Raw genomic sequence first — 26,680 nt, 5'->3', positions numbered from 1 at the left:
GAATTACTGCAGAAATGCTAGCATGCCATAGCCTGTGGTACTCAATACAAGTAAGGTCTTTTGAAACCACAGTGCAAATTATGTGTGTGGGGGCAGACTGGGTGAAGGCATTAAACTCATGACCCTTTCCAAAAAAAAAAAATTGTGATTCAGTGCTGTGACTTCTGCATTGTACACTGACATACCCCATAGATGATAGTGCCTTCAGTGCCAAGAACTCCAGGTTTGTATTGTTAGTCATGTCATTTTGCCCTCTTGATGATCACCCCCAATTAAACAGGAGGAGCAGTTGGCATTCTTCCCGCTTTATGCGTGGGCAGTTGAGAGGAAGGAGTGAAGTGCCAACTCATGTAGAGTATGCTCTGCGCCAGGTGCTTCTTCCAGCCTAGGCTGCAGAGCCTGTGTTCTTTCCGTTACAAAAGCTCGGACCTATTGTTCCATTCTCGTCCGAGGGCCACCATTTTCTCCTTCCAGTCCCTTACCTTGGCTGCTTCACTCACTTCCTCCATATCCATTTAAAGGAAATCAAGGTTACTCATGAAATACTTCCTTCACTGAACAGACGTTTGAGGCACCCCGTGTGGCATCTGCTCTAGGGGCCGCACCCACATCCCGTCACAGGTTAAGTGCCCCAAAGGAAAGGAAAGCAGAGGTGTGGGGGTGGAGACGCTGTTCTAAAAGTGCCCAGGGAGGTCTTCCTGATGAGGTGGGCTTTGATCAGAGGCCCCCCGATGAAGAAGCAAGCTGTGAGGAGACCTAAGGGAAGGCAGTGCCCCCCAGGTGGAGGGAGCGGTACCCGGGAAGACCTTCAGGCAGGAGTGTGCTTAGTTGGAGAAGACAACACGGAGGCCTCTTGGGCTCACTCTCTCTACTGCCACCATCCCTCACCCCAGCAATTAAACCCACTGGATTTAACAGCCTGTTGATCCCACAGTCTGTCGATCCTTCCACCTTTTCCCAGCCTTTATTCCCCTTATGGCCTCATTTTCTTCATTACTCAGCTTGGAGTCATTACACTTACAGTCTTTATAATCACTCTCCCACATACACCCTCAGCCCCTTTTGCTCTTTTTTCCCTTCACTCTAGTCTCGTGGCAAAACCCCAACTTTTCTCCTGGTTAAATCCAACTTTGTTGTTGTTATAAGGACCACATCATTTATTCTTACTGTCAGAATCGCAATCTGCAAAATTGGAAGCAAATTAATATAAAACTAGCAGTGTATATAATTTCATTTGTTTTCACTGACTTAAAGGATTTATATGGCTTTTTAAAATTATTTATTTATTTTGATTTTTAATTATGGTGAAATACACCTAACAAAATTTACCATCTTAACCATTCTTAAGTGTGCCACTCAGAAGTGTTAAGTACATTCACGTTGTGCAACCAATTTCAAGAACTCTCTTCATCTTGCAGAACTGAAGCTCTATACCATTAAATAACAACTCATTTTCCCCACCCCCAGCTCCTGGCGGTCACCATTCACAACTGAATGTGTCTGGGCAGAACAAATAAACACTGGCTGACTTTTCTTCCTACTTCTGTGGATGAGCATGCTGTTTTCTAAAGCAGCCCCTCTGCCTGTTAGACCTATTCCTTCTCACCTACTCAAGAACACTGCTCCAACGATTCTCCCCTGTTCACCTGCATCTCCAGTTTTTTTTTCCCCTTTACTGGATCATTCTCCATAGCATAAAAACATGTATTCTTTTTCCCATTTGGGAAAAATTTTTTTCTTGACCCATATCTTCCTCCAGCTACCATCTCATTTCTCTGTTCTTTATAGCAAAACATTCTAATACAGATCGCCAATGCTCATCTGTCTCCATCCGTGCCCCGCCCCCCCACCCGCCTGCCCCGTTCTCTTTTGGTTCCACTTCACTGATTCTGCTCTTATTAGTGTTGCTGATGACTTCCATATTGCTAAAATTCAGTGGTGAATATTTTGCCCAATCTTAACTTGATCTCAGTAACATTGGCCCAGTTGATCATTTCTTCTTCCTGAAAATACTTTCTCACTTGGTGTGGTAGACAGAATAATGATCTGCCAAAATGTGCATGTCCTAATTCTCAGAACCTGTGAATATATTATCTTATATAGGAAAAGGGACTTTGTGGATGTGATTGAGTTAAGGATCTTGAGGTGGGGAGATTATCCTGGGTTAGTCAAGTGGGCCTGGTCCTTATAAAAGGGAGGTAGGAGGGCAAGAGTCAGAGGAGATGTGACTGTGGAAGCAGAAGTTTGAGAGATGCATTTTGAAGATGGAGGAAGGGGCCATGATAATGAATATTAAGACAATCCATTTATGTTGTTTTAAGCCACCAGGTTTGTGGTGATCTGTTAGAGCAGCAGAAGGAAGCTGGGACCGCATATTCTCCTAGCATTCCTCCTCTCTCTGATTGTGTCTTTTCAGTCTCCTTTGCTGGTTTCTTCCCTTCTCCTTCACCTTTTAATTTTGAGTAATTAGCCCTCTTTCCTAGTTAGTTTCACGGACAGTTCCTCTCATTCTGTTCGATGACTTTAAATAATAATTTTTATGCTAATGATCCCCTAATTTACATCTCTAGTGTTGACCTCTCCCTTGAACTTGAGACCCACGTATCCAGCCTCCTGCTCAGTGTTACTATTTGGATAGCTCGAAAGACATTTCAGATTTGACCTGTCCAAAAGCAAAGTTCTCATCTTCCCTCCAAAATTTCTCTCACGGTCTTTTCCATCTCAGTAGATGACCCCCTCATAATTCCTGTTGATCTGGGCTACAACTTGTATCTGACACCTTGTTACCACCTTCGCTGCTGCCACCTGGTGCGAGTCACCACCACCTTCACTTGAATTATCACAGTAGCCTCCCATCTGCTCTCCCTGCTGCCTGCTTGTCCTCCAGTCATCTTTCTGTCGTCAACATAGTAACCAGAGTGATCTGCTAAAATGGAAGTTGGATCATGTCCCCCCTCTGCTCAGAACACTCTAGTCATATGGGTTCCTTGCTAGGCACTTTCCCCTCCAAAGGCCTTTGTACTTGGCTGTTTCCTCTGCCTGGAATGATCTTCCCCGGATAGTCACGTGACTTGTTCTCTCACTACCTCCAGCCCTTGGTTTCTGTATCACCTCAGTGAAGCCTACCCTGGCTACCTTTTTTTTTTTCTTTTTTCCTTTGACTGCATTGGGTCTTTGTTGCTGTGCACAGGCTTTCTCTAGTTGCAGCGAGCGGGGGCTACTCTTCGTTGTGGTGTGCGGGCTTCCGTTGCGGTGGCTTCTCTTGTTGCGGGACTCAGGCTCTCGGCACGTGGGCTTCAGTAGTTGCAGCATGCGGGCTCAGTAGTTGTGGCACGTGGGCCCTAGAGCACACGGGCTTCAGTAGTTGCAGTGGGTGGGCTCAGTAGTTGCAGTGCACGGGCTTCGGTAGTTGTGGCGTGCAGGCTCAGTAGTTGTGGCTCGCAGGCTCTAGAGCTCAGGCTCAGTAGTTGCGGTGCCCGGGCTTAGTTGCTCCGTGGCATGTGGGATCGTCCCGGACCAGGGATCGAACCCGTGTCCCCTGCATTGGCAGGTGGATTCTTAACCACTGCACCACCAGGGAAGTCCCTGGCTACCTTACTTAAAATTGCCTTTCTCCCTCTGAATGCCCCATTTTTCCTCCTTTGCCTTATTTTTCTGTAGAGTTCTTATCTTCAGCTGGTAAATAACTAAAATATAGTGTATTACTTATTTCTCTTCCTCCCTGAGATTGTAAACTTGCGGGCAGAGAGTTTTTGTCCTTTGTGTTACCTGTTGGCTCAGAGCCTAGAACAGTGTTGGACACACAATAGGAGCCCACATATTCGTCAGGCTAATTGGAAGATTTGGAGTATAAAATTTGATTGGAGTGAGTTTAGTGACAGCAGTAGGGGAGGAGGTGGGTACCAGGAGGATAGACAGCTTTCTTGAGAAGTTCTGCTTTAAGAGGAGCAGGGATGTGGAGCAATAGCTAGAGAGTGACACACAGTCAGAAGATAGAGCAACGTGTGTGTGTGCTGGTGCATGCTTCCGGAGGGAGAGAAGTTGATGAGGCATGGGGAAACGCAGGGGACAGACCCAGAAACTTGAGTCTTGGAGTAAGCAGGAGGGGGTGGGATGCCCATGCGCAAGTGAAGGGCTGGCCAGAAGAGGCCCACAGCCGTCGTCTGTGTGGCTGGGAGGGCAGAGCATGTGAGGACAGCCACAGGTAAGTTCTTCGAAGTGAGCATCTCGCTGTTACGTTTTGGCTGCGTATTCTTCTATAGCTCATAAAACTATTACAGGTTCTTTTTCTGGTTTGTAATTATTTGTGTGAATGAATTATTTCCTTTGTACACTCCTTGGAGTGTAAAAGAATTGTTTTTATTTATTTATTTATTTTAATCTCAAAAATTAGTGTTTTCCTTGCCTTTTTCTGCCACAGGCACTTAAACATTTTAATGAATTAACCATTACAAAAAATAGCTAAGCAGTGACAAAGCTAAAGCAGCCTAACCACCCCAGCAGCTTACTCCCAGACCGCACCACCAATCTAGAAGAATAAGTGTCACTGTCTGCTTCACCCTCAGCGACTGAGAATGTCTCTTTCCTTTGTGTTCTCTTTGGCTCAGTCCTCCTCCACCAAGAACATCCTGTTGTTTCCCTGTCCCCGAGGAGCATAGAAGTACCTGATCTTTGACATCAGGCCTAATTTGGAATCCCTTAACAGTCCATCTTCCAGTATTCACGTAGAGAAGGCATCTAAAAGTCAGGCAGACTGTTTGCCAGAGAAACTGTGTTGGAATTCTTAAATCCCGGTTAGCGTATGGCAATGCTGAGGTCTCTCACCTTGACGACCTGTATTCATAGGAAGCAACGGATCTGTATCACTGTGTAACTCACTTTGAGTTTGTCCCATGGAACTACTGGAGTCTCTAGTGCTTTGTTTCAAAGCACCGATCTCTATCGATCCTTTAAGGCCCTTTTAAAATGAGGTATACCTACTTAAAAATTTTAATCTCACCATACCCACACGTAATTAATTACATCACTTCTTTGAAATACAAATAGTCCTTTGTCTTTTCTTATTTCCTAATGTTGAGCCTTGTTCACCCCTTCTTTCCAAGGATACCCTTTCTTATACTTTGATTCTTCCGCACAGTTTTTTCCTCAAACAATGAGTTGCAGCCCATTAATTGGACCTGAAATCAGTCTGGTAGATAATGACCAACATTTTTTTTTTTTTTTAATGGGTTAGAAGATAGAACACCCTGCACACACTAAGGAAAGTATTGTTTTATGAAACTTTCTTTTATTTTTGTATATTTATATGAAGTGTATTTCTTAGTGTGGGTCACATTCAAAAGCATTTGAAAGCTTCTTATCAGACCCTATATTTTGTTGACTAGAAGAAGAGGTTTAAGGCTTACATAGTTTAAGAAGTAGAATCCTATAGGTCCATTTTATAGATGTGGTTTTGAGTCCCAGCTCCTCAGCAAAGAACCTGCTACTGAACCTGTCACTTTTATTAAGTCTTAGTTTCCACACCCAGGAAATGAGTGCTTGCTTTTGTATTTCAGAGGGATATGCAAAGAATATTTAATGAAATAATATGAATGAAAGCACCTTTGAAATTCTCAGAGGCAGGGAAATATTATTTCACAAATGACCTTAAATATCTCTTTCTGTTTATTTGTAGAGCTTTTGTCGCTATAGATATTTATTTATTTATTTATTTACGTTTATTCGTTTTTTGGTAGAGGCATTTAGAAATCATTTACCAGATTCCCCTCTTTGTACAATTGCCTCACTTCAGGTAATTCAGAAACGTCCCGTCTTGTTGACAGGAGTGAGTACCTTTGGATTTCTCTGTCAGCCAGTCCATTGTTTGTCTACAGGTTCTGACCTGTTCTTGGACTTGAATGTTAGAGGAGAAACTAACCTCCCCCAGAAATGTTTGCAATTATGCCTGTGTCGTTGTATATTGTCTCTCTTTTTTTTTTATCTCATTTGTACTTAGACAAAGAGGCAGCTGAACGTCTTTCAAAAACAGTAGATGAAGCATGTCTGTTACTAGCCGAATATAATGGGCGCCTGGCGGCAGAACTGGAAGACCGACGCCAGCTGGCTCGGATGTTGGTGGAGTACACCCAGAACCAGAAAGATGTTTTGTCAGAAAAGGAGAAAAAACTAGAAGTGAGTACATTGCAAGGCAGACCCAAACTTCCCAAGTTTCCCTTCCTGCAGCCCACATTAGGAGGTTTTTATTATGCCTTAAATAACACGTTATTTTTTCCTTTTAAAAAAATTCATGAGATGAGAACATCCATCAGATTTTTAAAAAAATAATTAATTAATTTATTTTTAGCTGCTTTGCATCTTCGTTTCTGCACGTGGGCTTTCTCCAGTTGCGGCGAGCGGGGGCTGCTCTTCATTGTAGTGCGCAGACTTCTCATTGCGGTGGCTTCTCTTGTTGTGGAGCACGGGCTTTAGGCACGCGGGCCTTAGTAGTTGTGGCTCGCGGGCTCTAGAGCGCAGGCTCAGTAGTTGTGGCGCACGTGCTTAGCTGCTCCGCGGCATGTGGGATCTTCCCGGACCAGGGCTCGATCCCGTGTCCCCTGCATTGGCAGGCGGATTCTTAACCACTGCGCCACCAGGGAAGTCCCTATCAGATATTGTAATTATCTGGACCTAGTTAAAAATCAAAGTCATGTTTTTATGCGTCCAGAAAAGAACAAATGGGAATGCAGAAAACAAACAATGAAGCCTTAAATAACAGCATTTAGGGTACTACTGTTGCTTTAGTGTGAACTCATATTAAAAAAACAAAATTGTAGGGCTTCACCGGTGGTGCAGTGGTTAAGAATCTGCCTGCCAGTGCAGGGGACACGGGTTCGAGTCCTGGTCCGGAAAGATCCCACATGCCGCAGAGCAACTAAGCCTGTGCTCCAAAACTACTGAGCCTGTGCTCTAGAGCCCGCGAGCCACAACTACTGAAGCCCGCGTGCCTAGAGCCCGTGCTCCGCAACAAGGGAAGCCACCACAGTGAGAAGCCCACGCACTGCAACGAAGAGTAGCCCCCGCTCGCCGCAACTAGACAAAGCCCACGCTCAGCAACAAAGATCCAACGCAGCCAAAAAAAAAAAACAAACAAAAAAACACGTATATTGAGGTACAGGAAGAATAGGCATTCAGCAAAACCAAAGAATGTTTATTTGGTAATATTTGGGAAATGCTTGAAACTTTCTTTCTTTTGGGTTATACTGAGATTTATTTCCAACTTGTATCCTTGCTAAGGCCAATAAGTAGTGTGCCTCTAAGCTCTGTCTGCAGTCTGTTCTAAAATTCCACGTAAACATAATAATGTTTATGGAGCCCAGTTCTCATACTGTTAAGAAGGAACTAATTTCCACCCTGAGCTGACATTGTCTGAGTGCCCTTGGAGAGGGCCTTCAGAACTAGTTTCTCTAGTTTGCATTTGTCTGGCTTCTTAATTAAATACATGGTGGCTTATCCTCAGTCCTTTGAGATAACTGAACCGGCAGTGTGGACATTTGGGAACTTTTGCTTGCTTCCAGCTGCTAGGCTTCCTTTTCAGGAGTGTCTACCCTTCTTTTTCTCAAAGAGACGTGGAGAAGAGTTGCAGCCAGTGGTTTGGGAAGGGAAGACAGTTTTGACTTGGAGAATCAGTCACTTACTACAAGAAACAGAGTAGATTGGGGAGGGAGGGGATAGTCCCCCTCCCCCAGCCCTGTACTCAAGAAAGACATTCTCTGGCACAGAGGGAGGGAAAAGTGAGCTAGCCCTGTGGCTGACATGATTGTGTTTGCCTTTCAACACAGTCACCTGACTTGTGCGGGGAAACGAAGGATGGGCGCTCTTTACCATGTTGTTACCTGCAATGACTACAGGAGCTGTGATGGGTAGTAGTGGTGGAAGTTTCATATTCCTAGCCAGCTTGAAAGTGGAAGATGGGAAACGGCTATAAAAAAAATAGTATGGCTTAGATTTAGAAATCAACACTGACCAGAAATCCTAAAGGGAGTTTCACAGGCAGTACCAGACGGTCATTTATCTGAAATGCTCATCTTTCACTGAGGAAGCATTTTCAGCACTGTGCCCTGGGACTAATAAGAGAGTGTAATTAATGATTCTGGTTGTAAGTCACCATGCCATCTGTTGAACTGCCCCTTGGCAACACATTAAGGGCTTTCTCTGATCTGTCAGACATTGATTATCATGAGCAGCTGCTGTCGGGTGGAACGTGGCACGCTACCATAGAGGACAGAGTCTTTGAGAAGGAGATTGGGTTGGTAGCGTGAATTAACTCTTTGTACGTCTCCCTTCCTCATAGTTGCACTTTCCTCCCTATATTTCTTGGGGGATCATTCTGGTTTCTGTAGAACCAGTGGTTTGCTAGATGCCACAAGAGGTCATTAAGGCAGAGAGATGGATCAGAGATTTGAGTGTGTTTTGTTGCTTTCCAGCCCAAATTTCTTTACTCATCTGGGCATTGGAATTCCATTGCTTTAAGAATCAGAACAGGTATGTCCCACCACTGGAAAGTACAGGTTCTGAACTGCCAGTTCTTATTCCAAACCATGTCTCTCAGCCACATGAGCAAAACTATTCATCGTAAAAGTGGAGCTAAATTTGCTACATTTAAAAAAACAAACTACTAGATATAACATAAGATGTTGAAAGATGGTTTTAGTTCTTTCTTTATCCATGTTTGCTAAAAATATGAACGGTTTGCTCCCTAGAATCTGAGATTTTTCTCTCATATCCCATAGTAGACTGGTCTTAATTCCATTATATCCTTACAGTGATGATAAAACTTGCTAAGTATGTGCCACGTGAAAGGTGCATTATTACTATGAATTCTTATAAATCTTCCAAAAGTCTCTTATTGATGAGGACAGTAAATAAAGTTACCTACCTTTTTAACATTTATTTTTTTTTAATACTGCCAATCCTTGTTTTAAAACTGCCACATCATGAAGTCTGCTTTTATTTTTTAATCTTTTCATTGCTGTCGGTGTAGGATATGGAATTCTTAGAACTCTGGAAATGTAATTATTTGCTTGAGAGTCTCTTTTCTTCCCAAAGTTCTAATTTGTTAACATGTAAGGTTTTTTTCTTCAAGTTTATATCTTCCTTATGTAATAATCATACCTTTTTATTCTTTCACTTGAGAATTTTATGTTATATTTCTCAGTGGCTTCTAAAGTTTGGGATAGGGAATATAATGATTCAGTGCCTAGGATGATTCAGACCCTGGGATGTAGAAGACAGAGTTATGGCTCACAGAGAGATTGTGTTTCTGCCCTCAAGGAAATCATATTCTTGTGTAAACAGCATGGGTGAACATAAAACCAAACTGAGGGATTATACATAATATAGATCAAGGAGACAATTGGCAATTGTGATTGTGGTTTAAGGTTAAGTCCAAACTTCCTGGCAGGCACTAAAGCCTTTTCTTAAAAGGAAATAGCAATTGAAGAAGGGAAATATACTTATAAATGGAGAACAGCCAGACTGGAGCACACAGATTTATGAAAGGAGACAAAGACAGAAGGTATGGGAGCGGGGTGCCAGAGCCCTCCTGTGGGAATTAGGATCCATACTCTTTCAAGGGCTGCTTATTCAGCCATGAAGTCAACAAAGCCCATGCCAGGCAGGAGATAATCGGAGAGGAGCATGATATACGCTCTCCCCTCAATGAGCTTCCACTCTAGTGTGGGAAAAACAGCGAAAAAGGAGTTAAAGGAGAATGTGAGACATGTTCTAAGTAAGGGGACTATCCTAACTCACTGTGTCTAAGTTAAAATAGACCAAGGAAAAATGAATATGTTAATTGTTTAACATTAATTTGATCTGAAGTTTATTTAAAATACAAGAGAATTATAAAATGCACGGGCAGTTTTTGAGCAACATACTGCCTTCAGCAGGTCTTCCAAAGTTCATTAGAATATGTGCTCTTTGGCTGCTCTTACAGTGTCAGGAACATAATTGTTCCTCAGTAAATATTTGTTCTGTGAGTTAAATTCATCACCTGATGAAACCTTATTTCATAAAGAAGAGGATTTTCTAGGTTGCATTAAAAAATTAATTCTTGGTTGTAAAGAATATATCAGTAAAGAAAGGTGAGTATTTGATGGAAACTGTGGGTTTCCTCCTTGGTGTTGCTTTTCTTTTTTTTCCTTGAAGTAGAATCATGATTCATTTTGAGGTGATTATTTTTTTTACCTTTTCTTTTTTTTCTGCTTTTCCTTTTGGGTGTTATGGTAGACATTGGCCTTAAACTCCAGGCAGGGTTAGAAGGAGAGCTGCTTAATATTTGTCATGCTTTTGTCATGAACATGAGGAAACACAGAAATGGGAAAGAAGGCATGTAGAAGGAAGCACAAACAGCAGCCCCAAAGTGAGGATAAGGAATGTGGAGGATACAGAAGACAGTGAATTCAAAAAGGAAAAGGCCAAAGGTACCAGAAAAGCCTCTAAACTTCAGTTCTTGGAGCAAAAGGAAGGTTTGTTTCTGGGTGACAGAGGTGACCATTACCCCAAGTGACTGCTAGAAGGTTACAAGCCATAGAGTAGGACAGACAAAGTCCCCGTCTTGTCAGTTTGGAGAAAGTATGATGTGGTATGTTCCGTCTGACTGATCAGGGCATGTGAAAAGCAGAGAGAGAGAAGAAAATCTATTTGTACAAGCATTGAAGAAAAAAATCAAAAGGAGGAAGGTACCCAAAATTTTACCACCTTAACACATCAGTTGGTTTCTTTTACATCATGGTGTTTGACTAGCAGTGCTCTAGAACTGAAAGGAGACAGTTCTGTGATACACATGCCACTTGGTACACACACAGACTATATGCCACACAGGGAAGAGCTCTGGGGAGATGTGTTCCTATCTGCAGACTTTCTTTAATTGAGGTGAAATGTATAAAACATAAAAGTAATAACCATTTTAAAGTGTATGCATTTCAGTGGCGTTTAGTACATTCATAGTATTATGCAACCACCACCTATATCAAGTTCCAAAACATTTCACATTCCGTCATACCAAAAGAAAACCCTGTACCCATTAACGAGTCATTCCCTATGCGCCCCCTCCTCCCAGCCCCTGGCAACCGCCAGCCTGCTTTCTATCCCCATGGATTTGCCAATGCTGGATATTTCATATAATTGTGTCTGGCTTCTTTCACTTAGCATGTTTTTTAGCTTCATCCACGTTGTAGCATGTATCAGTACTTCATTTCTTTTTATGGCTGAATTGTCCATTGTATAGGTATGAAAAAATGTCTACCCATTAATTTATTGATGGACAGTTGGATTGTTTCTGCATTTTGGCCATTATGAATAATGGTGCTGTAAACAGTTGTGTACAAGTTTTTGTGGGGACATATGTTTTATTTCTCTTGGGTATATGTATAACTAGGAATAGAATTGCTGGGTCATAAAGTGAATTCTATGTTTAACTTTTTGAGGAACCACCAAAACTGTTTCCCATAGCAGCTTGTACCATTTTACATTCCCATTAGCAGTGTATGAGGGTTCCAGTTTCTCCACATCCTCGTCAGCACTTGATAACTGTCTGTCCTTTTTAAATTCTAGCCATCCTAGTGGATGTGAAGCGATATCTTGTGGTTTTGATTTGCATTTCCATGACGATTAACTGGGATGAGCGTCTTAGCATGTGCTTGTTGGCCATTTGTGTATCTTTTTTTTGAGCAGTGTTTATTCAAGGCCTGTGCCCATTTTTGAATTGGGTTGTTTGTTCTTGAATTGTAAGAGTTCTTTGTATGTTCTGGATATTAAACTCTTATCAGATAAATGCTTTGCAGATATTTTCTCCCATTTTATAAGTTGTCTTTTCACTTTCTTCATAATGCCCTTTGAAGTAGTAAGTTTTTAATTTTGGTGAGTTCTACTGTGTTTTTTCTTGTGTTGCCTGTGTTTTGGTGTCACATTTAAGAATCCATTGGCAAATCCCAGATCATGAAGATTTACTCCTGTGTTTTCTTCTAGGAGTTTTGTAGTTTTAGCTTTTACATTTGGGTTGTTGAGTTAATTTTGGTATATGACGTGAGGTGGGGCAGGGGGACGTGAGTGCAACTTCATTATCTGCATATAGATATCTAGTTGCCCCAGCACCATTTGTTGTCCCCCACTGAATACTTGGCACTTTTGTAAAAAAATCGGTTGGCCATAGATGTATGGGTTTATTTCTGGACTGTCTGTTCTATTCCACTGATCTGTGTGTCTGTCCTATGCAGGTATCACAACTCTTTTGATCTCTGTAGCTTCATAGTAAGTTTTCAGATCAGAAAATGTGAGTTCTCAACTTTGTTGTTGATTTTCATTATTGTTTGGCTATTTGGGGCCTGTTGCAATTCTGTGTGAATTTGAGGATCAGCTTTTCCATTTCTGCAAGAAAGGCTGTTGGAGTTTTAATAGGAATTGTATTGAATCTGGAGATTGCTTTGGGCACTATTGCCATTTTAACAATCTTAGGCATTCTAATCCATGAACATGAGATGTCGTCCCAATTATTTAGGTATGCTTTAATTTCTGCTGCAGGATTTTAAAAGAGATGCTAGAGTATCACTTACTGATGCACTTGATATTATAAAGGCCCTGTTTAGGTGCCCTGGGTATCAGGGACCACAGTAGAAGACAGTATGCGCCTCCTTTCAGTAGGCAGTGTCTTATGCACCTCTAGAAGGCATGCATATGTATGCGTGTGCACTCAACAAAGTCACCAGGGCATGGTCAGTGACAGCCAGCTTCACTCTGCAAAGTAAAGGCCTGGATGTCTAGGTAAGGTTGTTAACAGGATTACTGAGCTGGACAGAACCTTAGAGGTTGTATAGTTCAGCTTCTGAATTGGTAAAGAAACTCAGACCCAGAGTTAGCCCAGACCAGGAATACAATTCAAAGCAGACATCTTGTAATTTTTATTGGGTTTGTGTTTTTGTTTGTTTATTGTGGGTTTTTTAAATTAATTAATTTCATAAGGTCAGGTCACAGCAGAAAGACACTCTACACAGAAGAGTAGCCAGAGTTGATCATTTCAGCAATCCCGAGAATCTTGTTTCAGAGACATGACATCTTATGGAGGGGGATTAAAATGGTTGCATGAAAGCATTCCAAAGTGGCCCTCGAGAAAACCTTTCTGAGTTTGAGAGAGCCCATTTTGCCACCAAGGTTCTGAGTACCCTCCTGCTATAACTGTGCATGCTCTTGCTCTGAGAGGAAGGGAGAAATTGGTTCATGGAACTTGGGCCTGCTGCTCTTTCCCCAGCTTGGCTCCTCCCCCTCAGCTGTAATGAATTCAGGAGCACAGCTTTCTACTTCAGGCAACACAGCTGGGAAGGGGGAAACGGCCCGGAATCCAGCATTGTCTTGTGATTCTTCATATATCTGTTTGTAATTTGGTTATAACAGACTTCAGAAAGTCTTTGACTGTAGCTGAGGGGCGCTAAAACCAAACTGCTGGCCGTCTGTTGTTTTTGGCAGCATCCTCCACCTCCCTGCAGGGAGCACGTGGTTAGAAGTGTTCATTCCTGTAATGGGATAGGCAGTAGGTGGAGATAGAGAGCTCCTTTTTTGTCAGCTTGGAGTAAATTCTCCCCTTTCCCCATGGTGATGGAAGCCAGTATCTCGTCATCCATTATAGTGAGGGCAGATGGGAGCAGGTGATCTAATCCTCATTTTGTAATCGGAGGGGGTTTTTGTTTGTTTTTTTGGTTTTTAAAAAATTTTTGGCCACACTGCGTGGCATGCGGAATCTTAGTTCCCTGACCAGGGATTGAACCCGTGTCCCCTGCAGTGGAAGCTCTCAGTCCTAACCACTGGCCCACCAGGGAATTCCCTAATCCTCACTTTAGATAAGAAGACAAAGCTCAGCATTTATATGAGCAATTCAAGGTCACAGAGGAAGTCAGTGAGGACCAGAACCCCAGTCTCCTGAAACCTGACTCCAGTGATCATCTACTGTGTTCCCCTGGGAACTGAGAGGCCCTGCCTGGTCCCCCACTAAGCAGTCTTCTACACTCACTGCCCTTCCTCAGCATGTCATTCTTTCCTCCCTAGACTAGCAGTGCTGTCAGCACCACGGGCTGTAGAATAGTTGTTGAGGCAGGTCAGTCTGCTCACATGGGTCAAGTGATCAGGGGGGTTGTACTCATGTCCTTCCCCACACAGCAGGCCTTGGCTTGCTTACTGCTTTTTCATCCCTTTGATGTGGGACCCTTTTTTTTTTTTTTTTTTTAAATAGGTTTCCCTCCAATAGTTGGGGACTTTTCTTGAGTTGTGTGATTCTGTGAGTAATTTGGAGTTTGGAGGCAGTGTTTAGTCCTTGGATTCCTTCCATTCATTTTAGGTGCTGATTATAGCTCAGGCCAGATTTGCAGCTGGAACTTTTATCTATCGGTGTGTGCGCTTAGGTGTGTGTGTGTTCTTTCTATATTAATCTCTTGTCACTCCAGGGGGGAAAATGCCCCATATAATGTACTTCACTTACTTGGTGACCTAAGGGCATGGTTCACTGACATTTGAGACTTTACACTGAAAAAAGTGATGTGATTTCAAAGCTCTCCCAGCTGGAATTCCATACTTTTTTTTTTTTAAGATTTTTTTTGGTGTGGACCAATTTTAAAGTCTTTATTGAATTTGTTACAATATTGCTTCTGTCTTATGTTTTCGGTTTTTTTGCCGCAAGGCATGTGGGAGCTTAGCTCCCTGACCAGGGATCAAACCCACACCCCCTGCATTGGAAGGCAAAGTTTTAACCACTGGACCACCAGGGAAGTCCCTGGAATTCCATACTTTTAGCCACAGTGTTGTTTTTGTATTTATAGTTAACTTTTGATGAATCCTCCTCCTTCCTGAAACAGCTCCACTGAGTTTTAGCTGGTGTATGTAGCACTAATTTTTCGTATTTATTTATAAAGTGCATATACGTATTGAGTCAAAACAGCATCCGGGCCCCATGTCACTGCTTGTCTTTGAAAACATTCATTCTTATTCAACTAATATTCAGTTCTTTCTCTTTTCTTTTTTTCTGATTATAAAAGAAGCACATCATAGGAAACGTAGAAAAATTAAGTATAAAGAAAAAAATCATAATCTCACGACCCAGAGATAACTACTTTTAGTTTTGGTATATTTCTTTTATTTTTTTCCTCCTATTTTAAAATTAAAATAATCATAATGTCATGCCTTTTAAAACTTTACGTGATCATTTTCCCTTATTGACAAAAACTTTATAAACATTTTAAATGGCTGCTTGAATATCTGTGGTTGGATATTCAATGATTATTTTTATTGTACTGTTTCTTTTTTCTTCCCCCCCCCCCCCCGCCCCTCCCCACTTTGGGCTAACTTTTAGTCTGGATTATTTCCTTCCTATAAATTTCTAAAAATTGATTCTGTATGTGTGCAGATGTCTGCTTGTCTCTAAGTACCCTGCAGGTCATATGCATTTTAAGGTCTTTGCCACTAGTAGGCATTTCTGTCTTAAGGGTTCTTGATCTTTTTCAAAGCATCTTAGGCAGTCTAGAACTTTATTGAGCTTTATAGACAGACAGAAGATATATATATAATATGTGTATATATATCCACAGGTTAAGGATTAATCTTCGTTTTATGAAGGAATGAACATTGAATAGTTTAATTAGACAAATAGGGCTCTCTTCTAGGTTTTATCTGTTTACATTTGGAACAGCTGTGGGAAAATAGCAATTACTTCTTATTATAGTATTGACTTGAGTGAGCATAACTTTGAGAGCAGAGTTCAGATTACAGAAATTTGAGCTCTTGTGTCTAGGTGTCTATTTGACCCAATGGGTACATGTTATTTCGAGCAAAGATCTATTTTAGTCTTTATGAATGTTCCTACTCCTGTTAAGGTGGGTCTTCTGCTCCCACTTCAAGTTGTGATTTTTGAAGAAAGTAAAATTGGATTGTGGCATACTCTGCAATCTTCTAAGTTATATCTCTGACTTGTTTTTCCTTATAAAATGTAGGACTTGAAATAAGGTCAGAAAGAGTCTTTTTCCATGATTAGGGCAAAAATGTGCATGCTTATAAGAGCCAACCTGAAACCTTTACAAAGTCCCTGAGGTACATACAGCATGCTTCACGTAAAGAAGTTATGGTACCAGCCAAATGTCATTATGACTCTGCTAGCCTCCTTATTTGTTCTCTTCCTTATTCAGGTTCTTCAGCATCTTTAGGAAAAAGTGTGGACCACTCTCTTGCTTCTTCCAGTCATTAGGTACTTTGAGAATTTTAAGCAGAGTAACTTTGCAAATTTCAACTCGGCAAAAATTTGCCAGCAGCCTTCTAAGCATTCTTGGGGTTTGGATAGTGATTATGTATAGACACATCCCACTTTTTCTTCATGATGTCTGGTATGATGTATTTGGTGCTTTTCCGAGTCCTTTTATTTTGCCCATAGTGTGTCTGCTCCGTGGGACATAAACTCACTAGGAGTTATTCCCAGAAAGATACCGTTTGCCCCAGTTAGGATTTAGTGATGAGGACCTAAAGTGCCCATTCCAGGCTCTTTCTGACTTTCTCTACTGAGGCCAGTGGTCTTTGCAGCCTCTTGTCTTTGGCGTGGTTTTTCATTTATAAAATAACAATTTTACCCTCACCTGGGGCAAACAGGTTCCAATACTTGTCTAACCTAAGTTGTTAGTGTTTGCCTTTCTTTATCCCACAGGATCTTTAGGGCCAAGTTATTTTCCTTTCTGTGGAAGAAGTCTCCAGTAGGCTGGCTGAAGGGGGTCCTTCTCAGCACGTGTAGCATGCTTTGCCTCTCTAATATTTTTTTTAAATCACATTCACACAAGCACACCCCTGCACCACTACCACTATCCCTTTGTAACTTCGTGTCTCTCCTTGCTGCCTCTGCTTACCCCATTGCAGCTTAGCAGGCGTATCTCCATTACCGTCTTTAGAATCTTCCACCAGTAGTCTAATCTCAAAAGCCAAAAGATACTTTTCAGTCTCTGTCTCTCATCTCCTTTTCTCTTTTTGGCCCTCTCTATAGCATTTTATACTATTTAATAATTTTTATGTGTTTTCCTTCTCTGGTTTCTGTATCCCACCTTCTGCTGGTTCTAGGACTTTTGTCCTTTAATCAGCTTTTCTCCATCCTTGCCCTTTATTTTATTTTATTATTATTATTTTTAATAAATTTATTTATTTATTTATTTTTGACTGTGTTGGGTCTTCGTTTCTGTGCGAGGGCTTTCTCTAGTTGCGGCAAGCGGGGACCACTCTTCATCGCGGTGCGCGGGCCTCTCACCGTTGCAACACTCTCCTGTTGTGGAGCACAGGCTCCAGACACACAGACTCAGTAGTTGTGGCTCACGGGCCTAGTTGCTCTGCGGCATGTGGGATCTTCCCAGACCAGTGCTCGAACCCATGTCCCCTGCATTGGCAGGCAGACTCTCAACCACCGCGCCACCAAGGAAGCCCCCATCCTTGCCCTTTAAATGTGGGTTTTCCTTTAGCTTTTTTCTTATTCCAGACCTTTTCCTTGAGTGACATAAAGTGGCTTCAGCTACCACCTTTGTGCTGGTGGCTTAAATCTAAATCTTTACCTAGACCCTTCCTTGTACTTGAGACCCATTTATCTTATTTCCACAGACACTTCTTACTTAATATGGTCAAACCACACCATCTCTTCCCTTCCAACCTTTCCTTTCCTCCTCTTCCCCTCTCTTGGAGAAGAGCATTGCCGTTCATCAAAACCAGACCCTGGACCTCATCCAGTGTTTCTCCCCCTATTTTTCCCACCTCCCACACCAGTCATTTCACCCTCCTCATGTCCCAGTCTCTCCCTCAGCTCCTCTGCTGCACCTCTGCCAGACAAGCTCCCGTCGCCTGTCTTCCACATTGGAGTAGTCACCAAGCCATTGTGATCTTTGTCTCCTCAAGTTTTCTTGAATTTGTCCCCCTTCTCTTCATCTCTGTCTCCACCTCCACCACCTTAGTTCAGGCTGTCACCATGTCTCACCTGGTCGCCTGCAGTAGCCTCGTTACTGGTCCATCTGCATTTGTACTTATGCCCTGTGATCCATTCTTTGCGTGGCACCCTGTGATGTTTTCAGCATGCAGCTCTGGGCATGTCATTCTCTGCTCAAACATTTAAATGGCTTCCCATTGCTCCTAGAATATAGGCCCAAATCCTCACATGTGGCCATCCCCCCACCCCACCCCAGGACTTGGCCCCTGCTGACCTCATCAGCCATATCTCTTGCCGTGTTCCATTGCATTTTGTCTGTGCTGGCCTTCTTTTATCTCTGGCTTCATATGTGCTGCTCCCTCTGCCTAGAACACTCTCTCCCTCCTTTACTTCCCACTGGTTACCCTTACCTGGTTGATCCCCATTCATCGTTTATATCCCAAGTCAAACAGTATTTCCCGGAAACCCCATCTCCACCCCATAAAGCCAGGTCTCTCCCCGCTGCCACCCCCCATATATACTGTCATAGCTCCCTATCATTTTCCTTTAGAGCACCACATAGTTTGTCATTCTGTTTAGGGATTATTTGGTGATTCTCTGACCAGATCATAAAATCCTGGCTGTATTGTCATTCTTTCATCCCCAACCCTATCCTGATGCTTGGCTCAGCGTCTCACCTCAGGTGGCGCATATGGTTGCAGTTTGGTTCATCTCCAGGTGCGGTCAGAGGATGGTCTTCAACGGGGGCTCCTTCTGGTTGAGGACATTCCTACGAGATCTAGGCTTTACTCCTGAGACACATTCTTTTTCTCGCTCAGCTTTTAGATTGATAGGGTTGGACTATGGTGCCACCTAATTAAAAATTCTGTGACTTTTTTCCCCTCGTCTTGGAGGTCATGGGCCTTTTCATTTTCTCAAGCCAGCTTCTAGTAAATGTGCTAAATTTTCAGGTCATACTCAAATGGTTTGTGGGAGGAAGGACTTTGTATCCCATTAATAATTCTCTTTTTCTTCAATTCTGTACATCTTTAACATATAAATCAGGAAGATTAAATATTACTTATAAAATAATAAACATGGGAGGGGTGATTGTTCTTTTCCCCTCTCAGATCTGTTCATTGACATTGGACAGTTTTGTAGGACTGCTTTTGAGACCAAGTGCTTGGTCTCATTCAGAACTCACCATCACCCCAGGATATAGGCATTATTTCCATTCCCATCTTAGGAGGACGCTAAGCCCAGCAAGGTAAAGTCACATGTCATACCACAGACAAGAGGTAGAGTAGGATCTGAACCTTGGATTTTATGACTCTGAGTTTTTTCTGTTCGACCACAGAGACCTCCCTCCAGTGGGAGTGTGATATACCCTCAGTCTTTTGGAGGAGCTAGGAAATGCATTTTCTTCCTTTTTTTGCTAATGGGAAGGAATTGATGTTTTTTTTATTGCTTGTAGAGAGAGCTGTATCCAAATACTGTGCAGTAACCTACAGGCTAGCCTGCTTCAGGCAGACCGTATAGCACTTAAAATTATAATAAACATTGCTTAAAATTATTTTGTGTGAAAAATGTCCTTTTCCTTTCTACCCTTTGCTTCTCATTTGCCTTCTAGGAATGCTTGACTCCACCAGTATTAGGCTCAAAAGGAGAAACAGGTGAAAAGTTGGCACCTTTGATGCTTGCACAGCATCAATAACCTGGTTCTTTATTAAAATAGTCATTAAGGAAGTCAGTTTGTGGGGACTTTATTTGCATAAAACTTGCATATTTGAAGGTTAACTTTTTTAAAAAGAACTAATTATAAATAATTCTTCCTATACATTAGTATTTTGGTTTTATCTGGTTTTGTATGAGGGATCCATTGCATAAATGGTGTAAGCATTTTTGAAGGACCCAGGTCATTTTTAAATAAGTCTCTTTTTATAAAGCACTTTTATAGGCATCCGTTAAATTGTAAATTTTAGCTTTATGATTACGTTAAGGTTTGAAAATTTGCCCAGTCCTAAAACTGATTTTATTTTTGTTAGTTTCATTTTTATTAGTTTAGTTATGTATATACAATGACTTTTCATTCTTCTTCCCTTGCTTTTGCAATTCCCTATCAGAAGGGGGTTTTTGTTGTGATAGTAGAAGCTCCCTTAAACCTTTTGTGTAGAGGGTCCTCTGGGGAGAAGGAAATACCCTGAAAACACTTTGTGGTATGATTTCAAGTTTAAGAAGCCTGTTCCCACTTGATTCCTCCAATGGATGGTTGGATCGCTCTGGGATCGCTCTGAGAATACTCCTAATTGTAGTCATTTTGTCATTTTCCCTTCTGGGAAGTACCTTGTGTGTTCTGTTGGAAGGGGGTGGGGGTGAGGGATTTCCTCCTCTGCCCCTCTTGAGCTTTTGTGGCTGAACTAAGAATAAAACTGACAGAAGGCAGATTAAGAGGAGAAAAAGAAACAAATTTTAATCATGTGCATGGAAATCTCATAAAAATGGGACCTAAGAAGTAGCCAGAGAAGGCAGCTTTTATACTTTTTAGACAAACAATAAATTTGTGAGGAATTGACAGCACAAAAAAACTTAGGCTTTGGGTGCTTAATTAGAAAAGAATCTAAACAGAATTTAAGCTTGGGGTAGTAAATTAAAGAAGTAAAGTAACAAGGTTTGTATACAGGCTTCTCGGCTCTGAATTCCTTGTCTCTGACAGTAAGTGTGTCCTTCTACCTCCAGATGCAGAGAGAACCTTTCACGTGAGAGATTTATTTCTTGCTTTTCAGGGAGACAGAGGAGGGTCAGAGTCTTTTTTTTCCCTTATATCAGCGGCTTCTTAAGCAGCTTCAATTCAAAATAATCAATATGCCATGGTGGCACATTTTGGGGCAGCCCACTCTGAGCCCCAACAATACCTTTATTACTGATTTTAGTAATGGAGCCGCGAGGCCCTGAATACTGGGATCGGAGCCACGACTTCCTCTTTTCCCTGTATCTTGCATCTTACTCAGCAGCTCCAGCCCTGCTGTGACACCCCAGAATGTATCATTTTGAGATGTCTCCGCTGCCACTAAGTCATATGGAGCATGGAGCTGGGTGAGAGAGAGGTGCAAGTCAGTGATGGCTTTTCAGCGTTCCCGTGTAGATCCTTGAAGAAAAATTAAAAACAGCATTCTTATTTTCAGTCCAAAGATCTATAGGTTGTACTTTCCCTTAAAAAAAATGAATGAAAGAAAGAGAAATTAATTAACTAATTGGGGTTTAAGTAGAAGCTGTGACTTCTACGTGTAGATCCTGTGAGCCTTAGTGGCAAGAGGTGAGCCTCCTGGCAGGACGAGGGGGCTGAGTGGGCACGTTAAGTAATCTTAGGGCGAGGATCAGCTTCCCCTTTCTGCCTGGCTCTCTTTACCCTTCGTACGATGAAGCCGTTCTTTGACTTTGAAGCCGTCCTCTGAACAGGGCCCTTCGTAAACTTCTTCATGCATAATAACCCTTTATGATTCTTAATTGGGAGTAGCCAAGCAGTGGGTGATTTTTATATACCGTATGTCCTATAGCACAACAGAGCAAGATAAAGGAACACATGAGTCTTGTTACTGGAAATCTTATCAAATCAAGCCCCTGCCTGTGGTGTTATTTCTAACATAATATTTCTTATGTAAATAATTCTTAGCAAGAAAAAAGTAGGTTTGACAGCGTTTACATTTTGATCGGTATTTCTTACATGAGTTGCTAGAGGAGATGCTTCTAATTTTGTTGTTTTGGAAATGAAATTCCTGTCGAAAGGTCACTGTGATGTCGGACCCTGTCATTTCTAACCATCTTATCCCCAAGCTCATCTGCAGCGTGCCAGGTTTGGCTTCCCGCTCTAACCAAAAAAGGCAAAGAATGTGTCAGCCTTGCTTCTTCAGCCAGTTGTCTTGGTACTCCATGCTGGACTGTGTTCCCACAGAGTCAGCTGGATCCGTAGGAAGCAGGGGGACGTTGGACACATTTTCTCCCTCTGGTTTGAAGAGTCTGTGAGGCAAGATTCCAGCGCTTAGTCAGGACCATAAATCCTCGGCATTATCTTAGAACTACGCATTGGGCCTTTACCTTCTATGTTTTAAACATTTCTTGGCAGTCAGATAAACCCAGGCAATTCCTCACAGGTGCCTGCTTTCCCCTCCACCTCCTCTCCTCAAGGATCCTGAAACAGGGCAGCCGTAGCAGCAAATCTGGTGGAACTCCTGCCTGTTTCATGGCTCCCCATGGCCTCTCTAGGGTGGCGTGGGGTTTGCTGCAGTAGGTGCCTGTAGCAGAATGGAGGGTTCAGCTCAACCCATCACCTCTGTCTGCCACCACCCCAGTATAAATTATGCATGAGCAGGGAAGGAAAAGCAACAGCTGCCTGGGTTTGCCTTGTCTTTTCTTGCTTAAGGTAGGTAGTGGAGGAAGAGGCAAGTGTCTGAAGACAAGAGTACGAAAAAGAGCCGTGTGAAGTGTGGGTGAGGTGAATTAGCTGGTAGGGAGAGAAGACTGATGAGCAGGAGCGGTGCAGCGGCGTCATCTGCTGGTGTAAATGGTACAGGGCTTGATCTCTCAAATTCCTGTACCAGGCAAGGCAAGGGGGCATGAGCCTTAGATTAAAGGCTAAGTCCTCTGTTACAAGTGTAAGGTATTTTAAACAAGGAGCATGTGGCCACCTTGCCACATCATTTGTCTGAATGGTACTTGGTGATTGTGGGATGCAGCACACTTAAATGAGTCAAAAGAACTTGAATGGGTCTCATCACTTTGAAGTTGGTTTTCATGGTATCATGAAAGGAAGCCTGGATTTCTGCTGAGCACAGGAGTTGCTGAGGGCATGGTTTGGAACCTTGTAGCAGCAGAGCTTGTGGACCACAGTTGTCAGAAGGCAGGCTAGTAGGTTGAGATAAAAGATTCTTGGATTCTCCTGAGGTCTGTTTCCTTTGCCCGTCCAGAACCTAAGAGAATAACTGGAAAGGCAGCTATCAAGGGAGTGCCGTGACCCGACCGGCAGATTCTTCACAGGGACCACCGGGGAAGTCCCTGTTTTAACAGTTTTAAAAGCAGTCTTTACCTGTATTTAGATATTTAGAGTATATATCTAGTCACTCTTGCTGATACATTTTAACCCCTTGTCCCATTGGTCATTTTTTTTTAAGGCTATTTTTTAGAACAATTTTAGGTTCACAGCAAAATTAAGAGGAAGGTACAAAGATTTCCCATATACTCCCTATCCTCAGATATGTATAGTCTCCCAACTATCAACATTCTCCAGGTGTGGTACATTTGTTACTGTTGATGAACCTACACTGACACACTATAATCACCTAAAGTCAGTAGTTTACATTAGGGTTCACATTGGTGTTGTACATTCTGTGGGTTTGGACAAATGTATAATTTATCATTACAGTATTTTCACTACCCTAAAAATCATCTCTGCTCCACCTGTTCATCCCTCCCTACTTCCCTCCAACCTTTGTCTCCATGATTTTGCCTTTTCCAAAATGTCATATAGTTGGATTCATACAGTAGTTAGCCTTTTCAGATTGGCTTCTTTCACTAAATGATATGCATTTAAGGTTTCTCCATGTCTTTTCATGGCTTGATAGCTCATTTCTTTTTAGTGCTGAATAATATGCTGTTGTTTGGGTGTACCAAAGTTTATTTATCCATTCACCTACTTAAGGACATCTTGGTTGATTCCAACTTTTGGAAGTTAGGAATAAGGCTGTTATGAACATTCGCGTGCAGGTATTTGTGTGGGCATAGATATTCATCTCCTTTGGGTAAATACCAACAAGCATGATTGCTGGATCATATGGTAAGAGTATGTTTAGTTTTGTAAGAAGCCACCAAATTGTCTTCCAAAGTGGCTGTACCATTTTGCATTCCCACCAGCAATGTATTTGACAGTTCCTCTTGCTCCACATCCTAACCAACATGTGGTGTTGTTGGTGTTCTGTGCTTTGGCTATTCTAATAGGTGTGGGGTGGTATCTCAACAGTGTTTTAATTTGCATGTCCCTGATGACATGTGATGTCTTTCACAAACATTTTCTCCCAGTCTCTGGCTTGTCTTTTCATTCTCTTGACAGTCTTTTGCAGAGTTGAAATTTTTCATTTTAATGAAGTCCAGCTTGTCAGTTCTTTCATGGATCATGCCATTGGTGTCCTATGTAAAAAGTCATCACCAAACCAAAGACCATTTAAATTTTCTTCTGTGTTATCTTCTAGGAGTTTTATAGTTTCGTGTTTTACCTTTAGGTCTCTGATTCATTTTGAGTTAATTTTTGTAAAGGATGTAAGATTTGTGTCTAGATCTGGTTTTTTGCATGTGGATGTCCAGTTGTTGAAAATACTATCTTTTCTCCGCTGTATTGCCTTTGCTCCTTTGTCAAAGATCAGTTGATTATATGGGTCTATTTCTGGGCTCTCTATTCTGTTGCATTGATCTATTTGTTTATTCTTTTGCCAGTATTGCGTTGTCTGGATTACCACAGCTTAAAGTAAGTCTTTTTTTTTTTTTTTTAAAGTGATCAGTTTTTTTTTTTTAAATTAATTAATTAATTTATTTATTTTTGGCTGTGTTGGGTCTTCGTTTCTATACGAGGGCTTTCTCTAGTTGGGGCGAGCGGGGGCCACTCTTCATCGCGGTGCGCGGGCCTCTCACTGTCGCGGCCTCTCTTGTTGCGGAGCACAGGCTCCAGACATGTGGGCTTTAGTAGTTGTGGCTCACGGGCCTAGCTGCTCCACGGCATGTGGGGTCTTCCCAGGCCAGGGCTCGAACCCGTGTCCCCTGCATCGGCAGGCAGATTCTCAACCACTGCGCCACCAGGGAAGCCCTAAAGTAAGTCTTAGAATCAGGTAGTTTCTAACTTTGTTCTTCTTTTTTAACATTGTGTTGGCTATTCAGAATCTTTTGCCTCGCCATATAAACTTTAGAATTAGTTTGTCTGTATCTACAGAATAACTTGCTGTGGTTTTGTTGGGATTGCCTTGGATCTGTAGATCAAGTTGGGAAGAACAGACATCCTAATAGTATTGAATATTCCTATCCATGAACATGGAATATCTCTCCATTTATTTACTTCTGTGTTCAGTCATCAGAATTTTGTAATTTTCCTCCTATAGATCTTATACATATTTTGTTAGATTTATACTTAAGTATTTCATTGTTTTGGGGCTAATGTAAAGGTATTTGGGTTTTAATTTCAAATTCCACTAGTTCATCACTGGTATATATAGGAAAGCAATTGACTTTTATATATTAACCTTGTATCTTGCAACTCTATGTTTTTTAATCCTTTTCAGTGAATCCCACTTTCATCCTTTCTCTAGTGATGCCCTCCTCCTAGGCTCATGCAACTGCTCTTAAAATAGAAATCCCTATGGGAAGGGAACGAGAAGAAATGCCCATGGCACAAGGAGGTATGGGCATGATCCATCCACTTTCATAGTGGCCTGAAGAGAGGACTTTAATATGGAACATATTTCCTTTTATTAAAATGAAGTTTCTGTGGTGATATCTAGAATATAATAGCAGCCTAAGCATGCGATACCTCTCCACTCTCCTAAACAGAAATAAATGGGATTTTTTTTTTTTAAGATTGCCTTTGAAGAGAGTTATTTGAACTTAAGGTAGTGTGGGGGTGTTATCAGATCAATCACTTTTCCTTTTTTAAAAACTATTTATTTATTTATTACTTATTTATTTAGGCTGCACCAGGTCTTAGTTGCAGCATGTGGACTTCTTAGTTGCGGCATGCATGTGGGATCTAGTTCCCTGACCAGGGATCAAACCCAGGCCCCCTGCGTTGGGAGCGCAAGAGTCTTCCCACTGGACTGCCAAGGAAGTCCCAGCCACCTTTCCTTTTGACTTCAGGTGGACTTGCTAAATTAGTCTAAGGATTACCCAAGAGTGAGGACCCTTGGATTCTGATCTCAGGGCAGCTCACTAGAGACTCAGTGATTTTCAAACTGTTCTTGAGGAATTCCTTCAACTGAAGTGCTCTGTAGCTACCCAGACTGGATGACTCTGAGTTGAGGTGGCTTTTCATTTGTCAGCTTCGGTCAGAGGATTTGGGCAGGGAGCAAGGGGTAACTATTCAGTAACTATTTTACCTTTTTTGTACCTAGAATTCAGGAGAAGTTAAATAAATGAATCCATGTCCAGTAATAAGAGAATTGGTCTTCTCTATTAATTTCCTGTGAAGTCTGTGAAACCAAAGAAGAAAACTATTTGTGGAGGGAAGGGCAGAGAACCTTCACATTTTAGGTCCTCAAATTTGAAAGTAGTTTTCAGTTTCAAGAATGAAAGGTGATTACTTTATGTGGTGTGCTTGTGTGTGATATTATCTTTTATATATTGTTAATTCATTGGGCAGCTGTGTAGACACCTACTGCTTACAGGGCACTGCTGGGCATGGTGGATGCTGGGTGAAGCATATAGGTCTGGTCCTAGCCTCCCGATGCTTACTAGTTTGATGGAGGAGTCACTATCAATAATTAATGTAAGTCATTTTTTTAGTTGTATTAAGTCTACGAAGGTAAAAAATGGGGTGCCAGGAGAGCTTACTTCTTAACCTGTCCCTTGTCTGTTCGTTTGATGGCTTGTGTGAGCAGCTCTCATTTCAGGTGGAAGGCTGACCGCCACCAGTCATGTAGGGGTGGAACCTCCCTGCCCATTTCCCCATTCCCCTCTTCCACTCCTTGCTTGGAATTTGTCTTTACAACTCAA

General features: G+C 42.0%; 1 protein-coding gene across 4 annotated transcripts in view; it reads left to right on the top strand.

The window, feature by feature from the left end:
* The window catches only part of RPRD1B (regulation of nuclear pre-mRNA domain containing 1B), a 107,727-nt gene that overhangs the window by 24,629 nt on the left and 56,418 nt on the right, over positions 1-26,680 (top strand). For all 4 annotated transcript variants that reach the window (XM_059898982.1, XM_059898985.1, XM_059898986.1 and 1 more), the window contains exon 6: positions 5,996-6,171. In XM_059898982.1, coding sequence (XP_059754965.1) covers positions 5,996-6,171 — 176 coding nt within the window. The remainder of the gene's footprint in view (positions 1-5,995; positions 6,172-26,680) is intronic.

This window comes from Balaenoptera ricei, chromosome 15, assembly GCF_028023285.1.
Source record: "Balaenoptera ricei isolate mBalRic1 chromosome 15, mBalRic1.hap2, whole genome shotgun sequence".
Lineage (NCBI taxonomy): Eukaryota > Metazoa > Chordata > Mammalia > Artiodactyla > Balaenopteridae > Balaenoptera > Balaenoptera ricei.
Note: the sequence above shows the minus strand (reverse complement) of the source record. Positions and strands in the feature narration are given on the sequence as shown.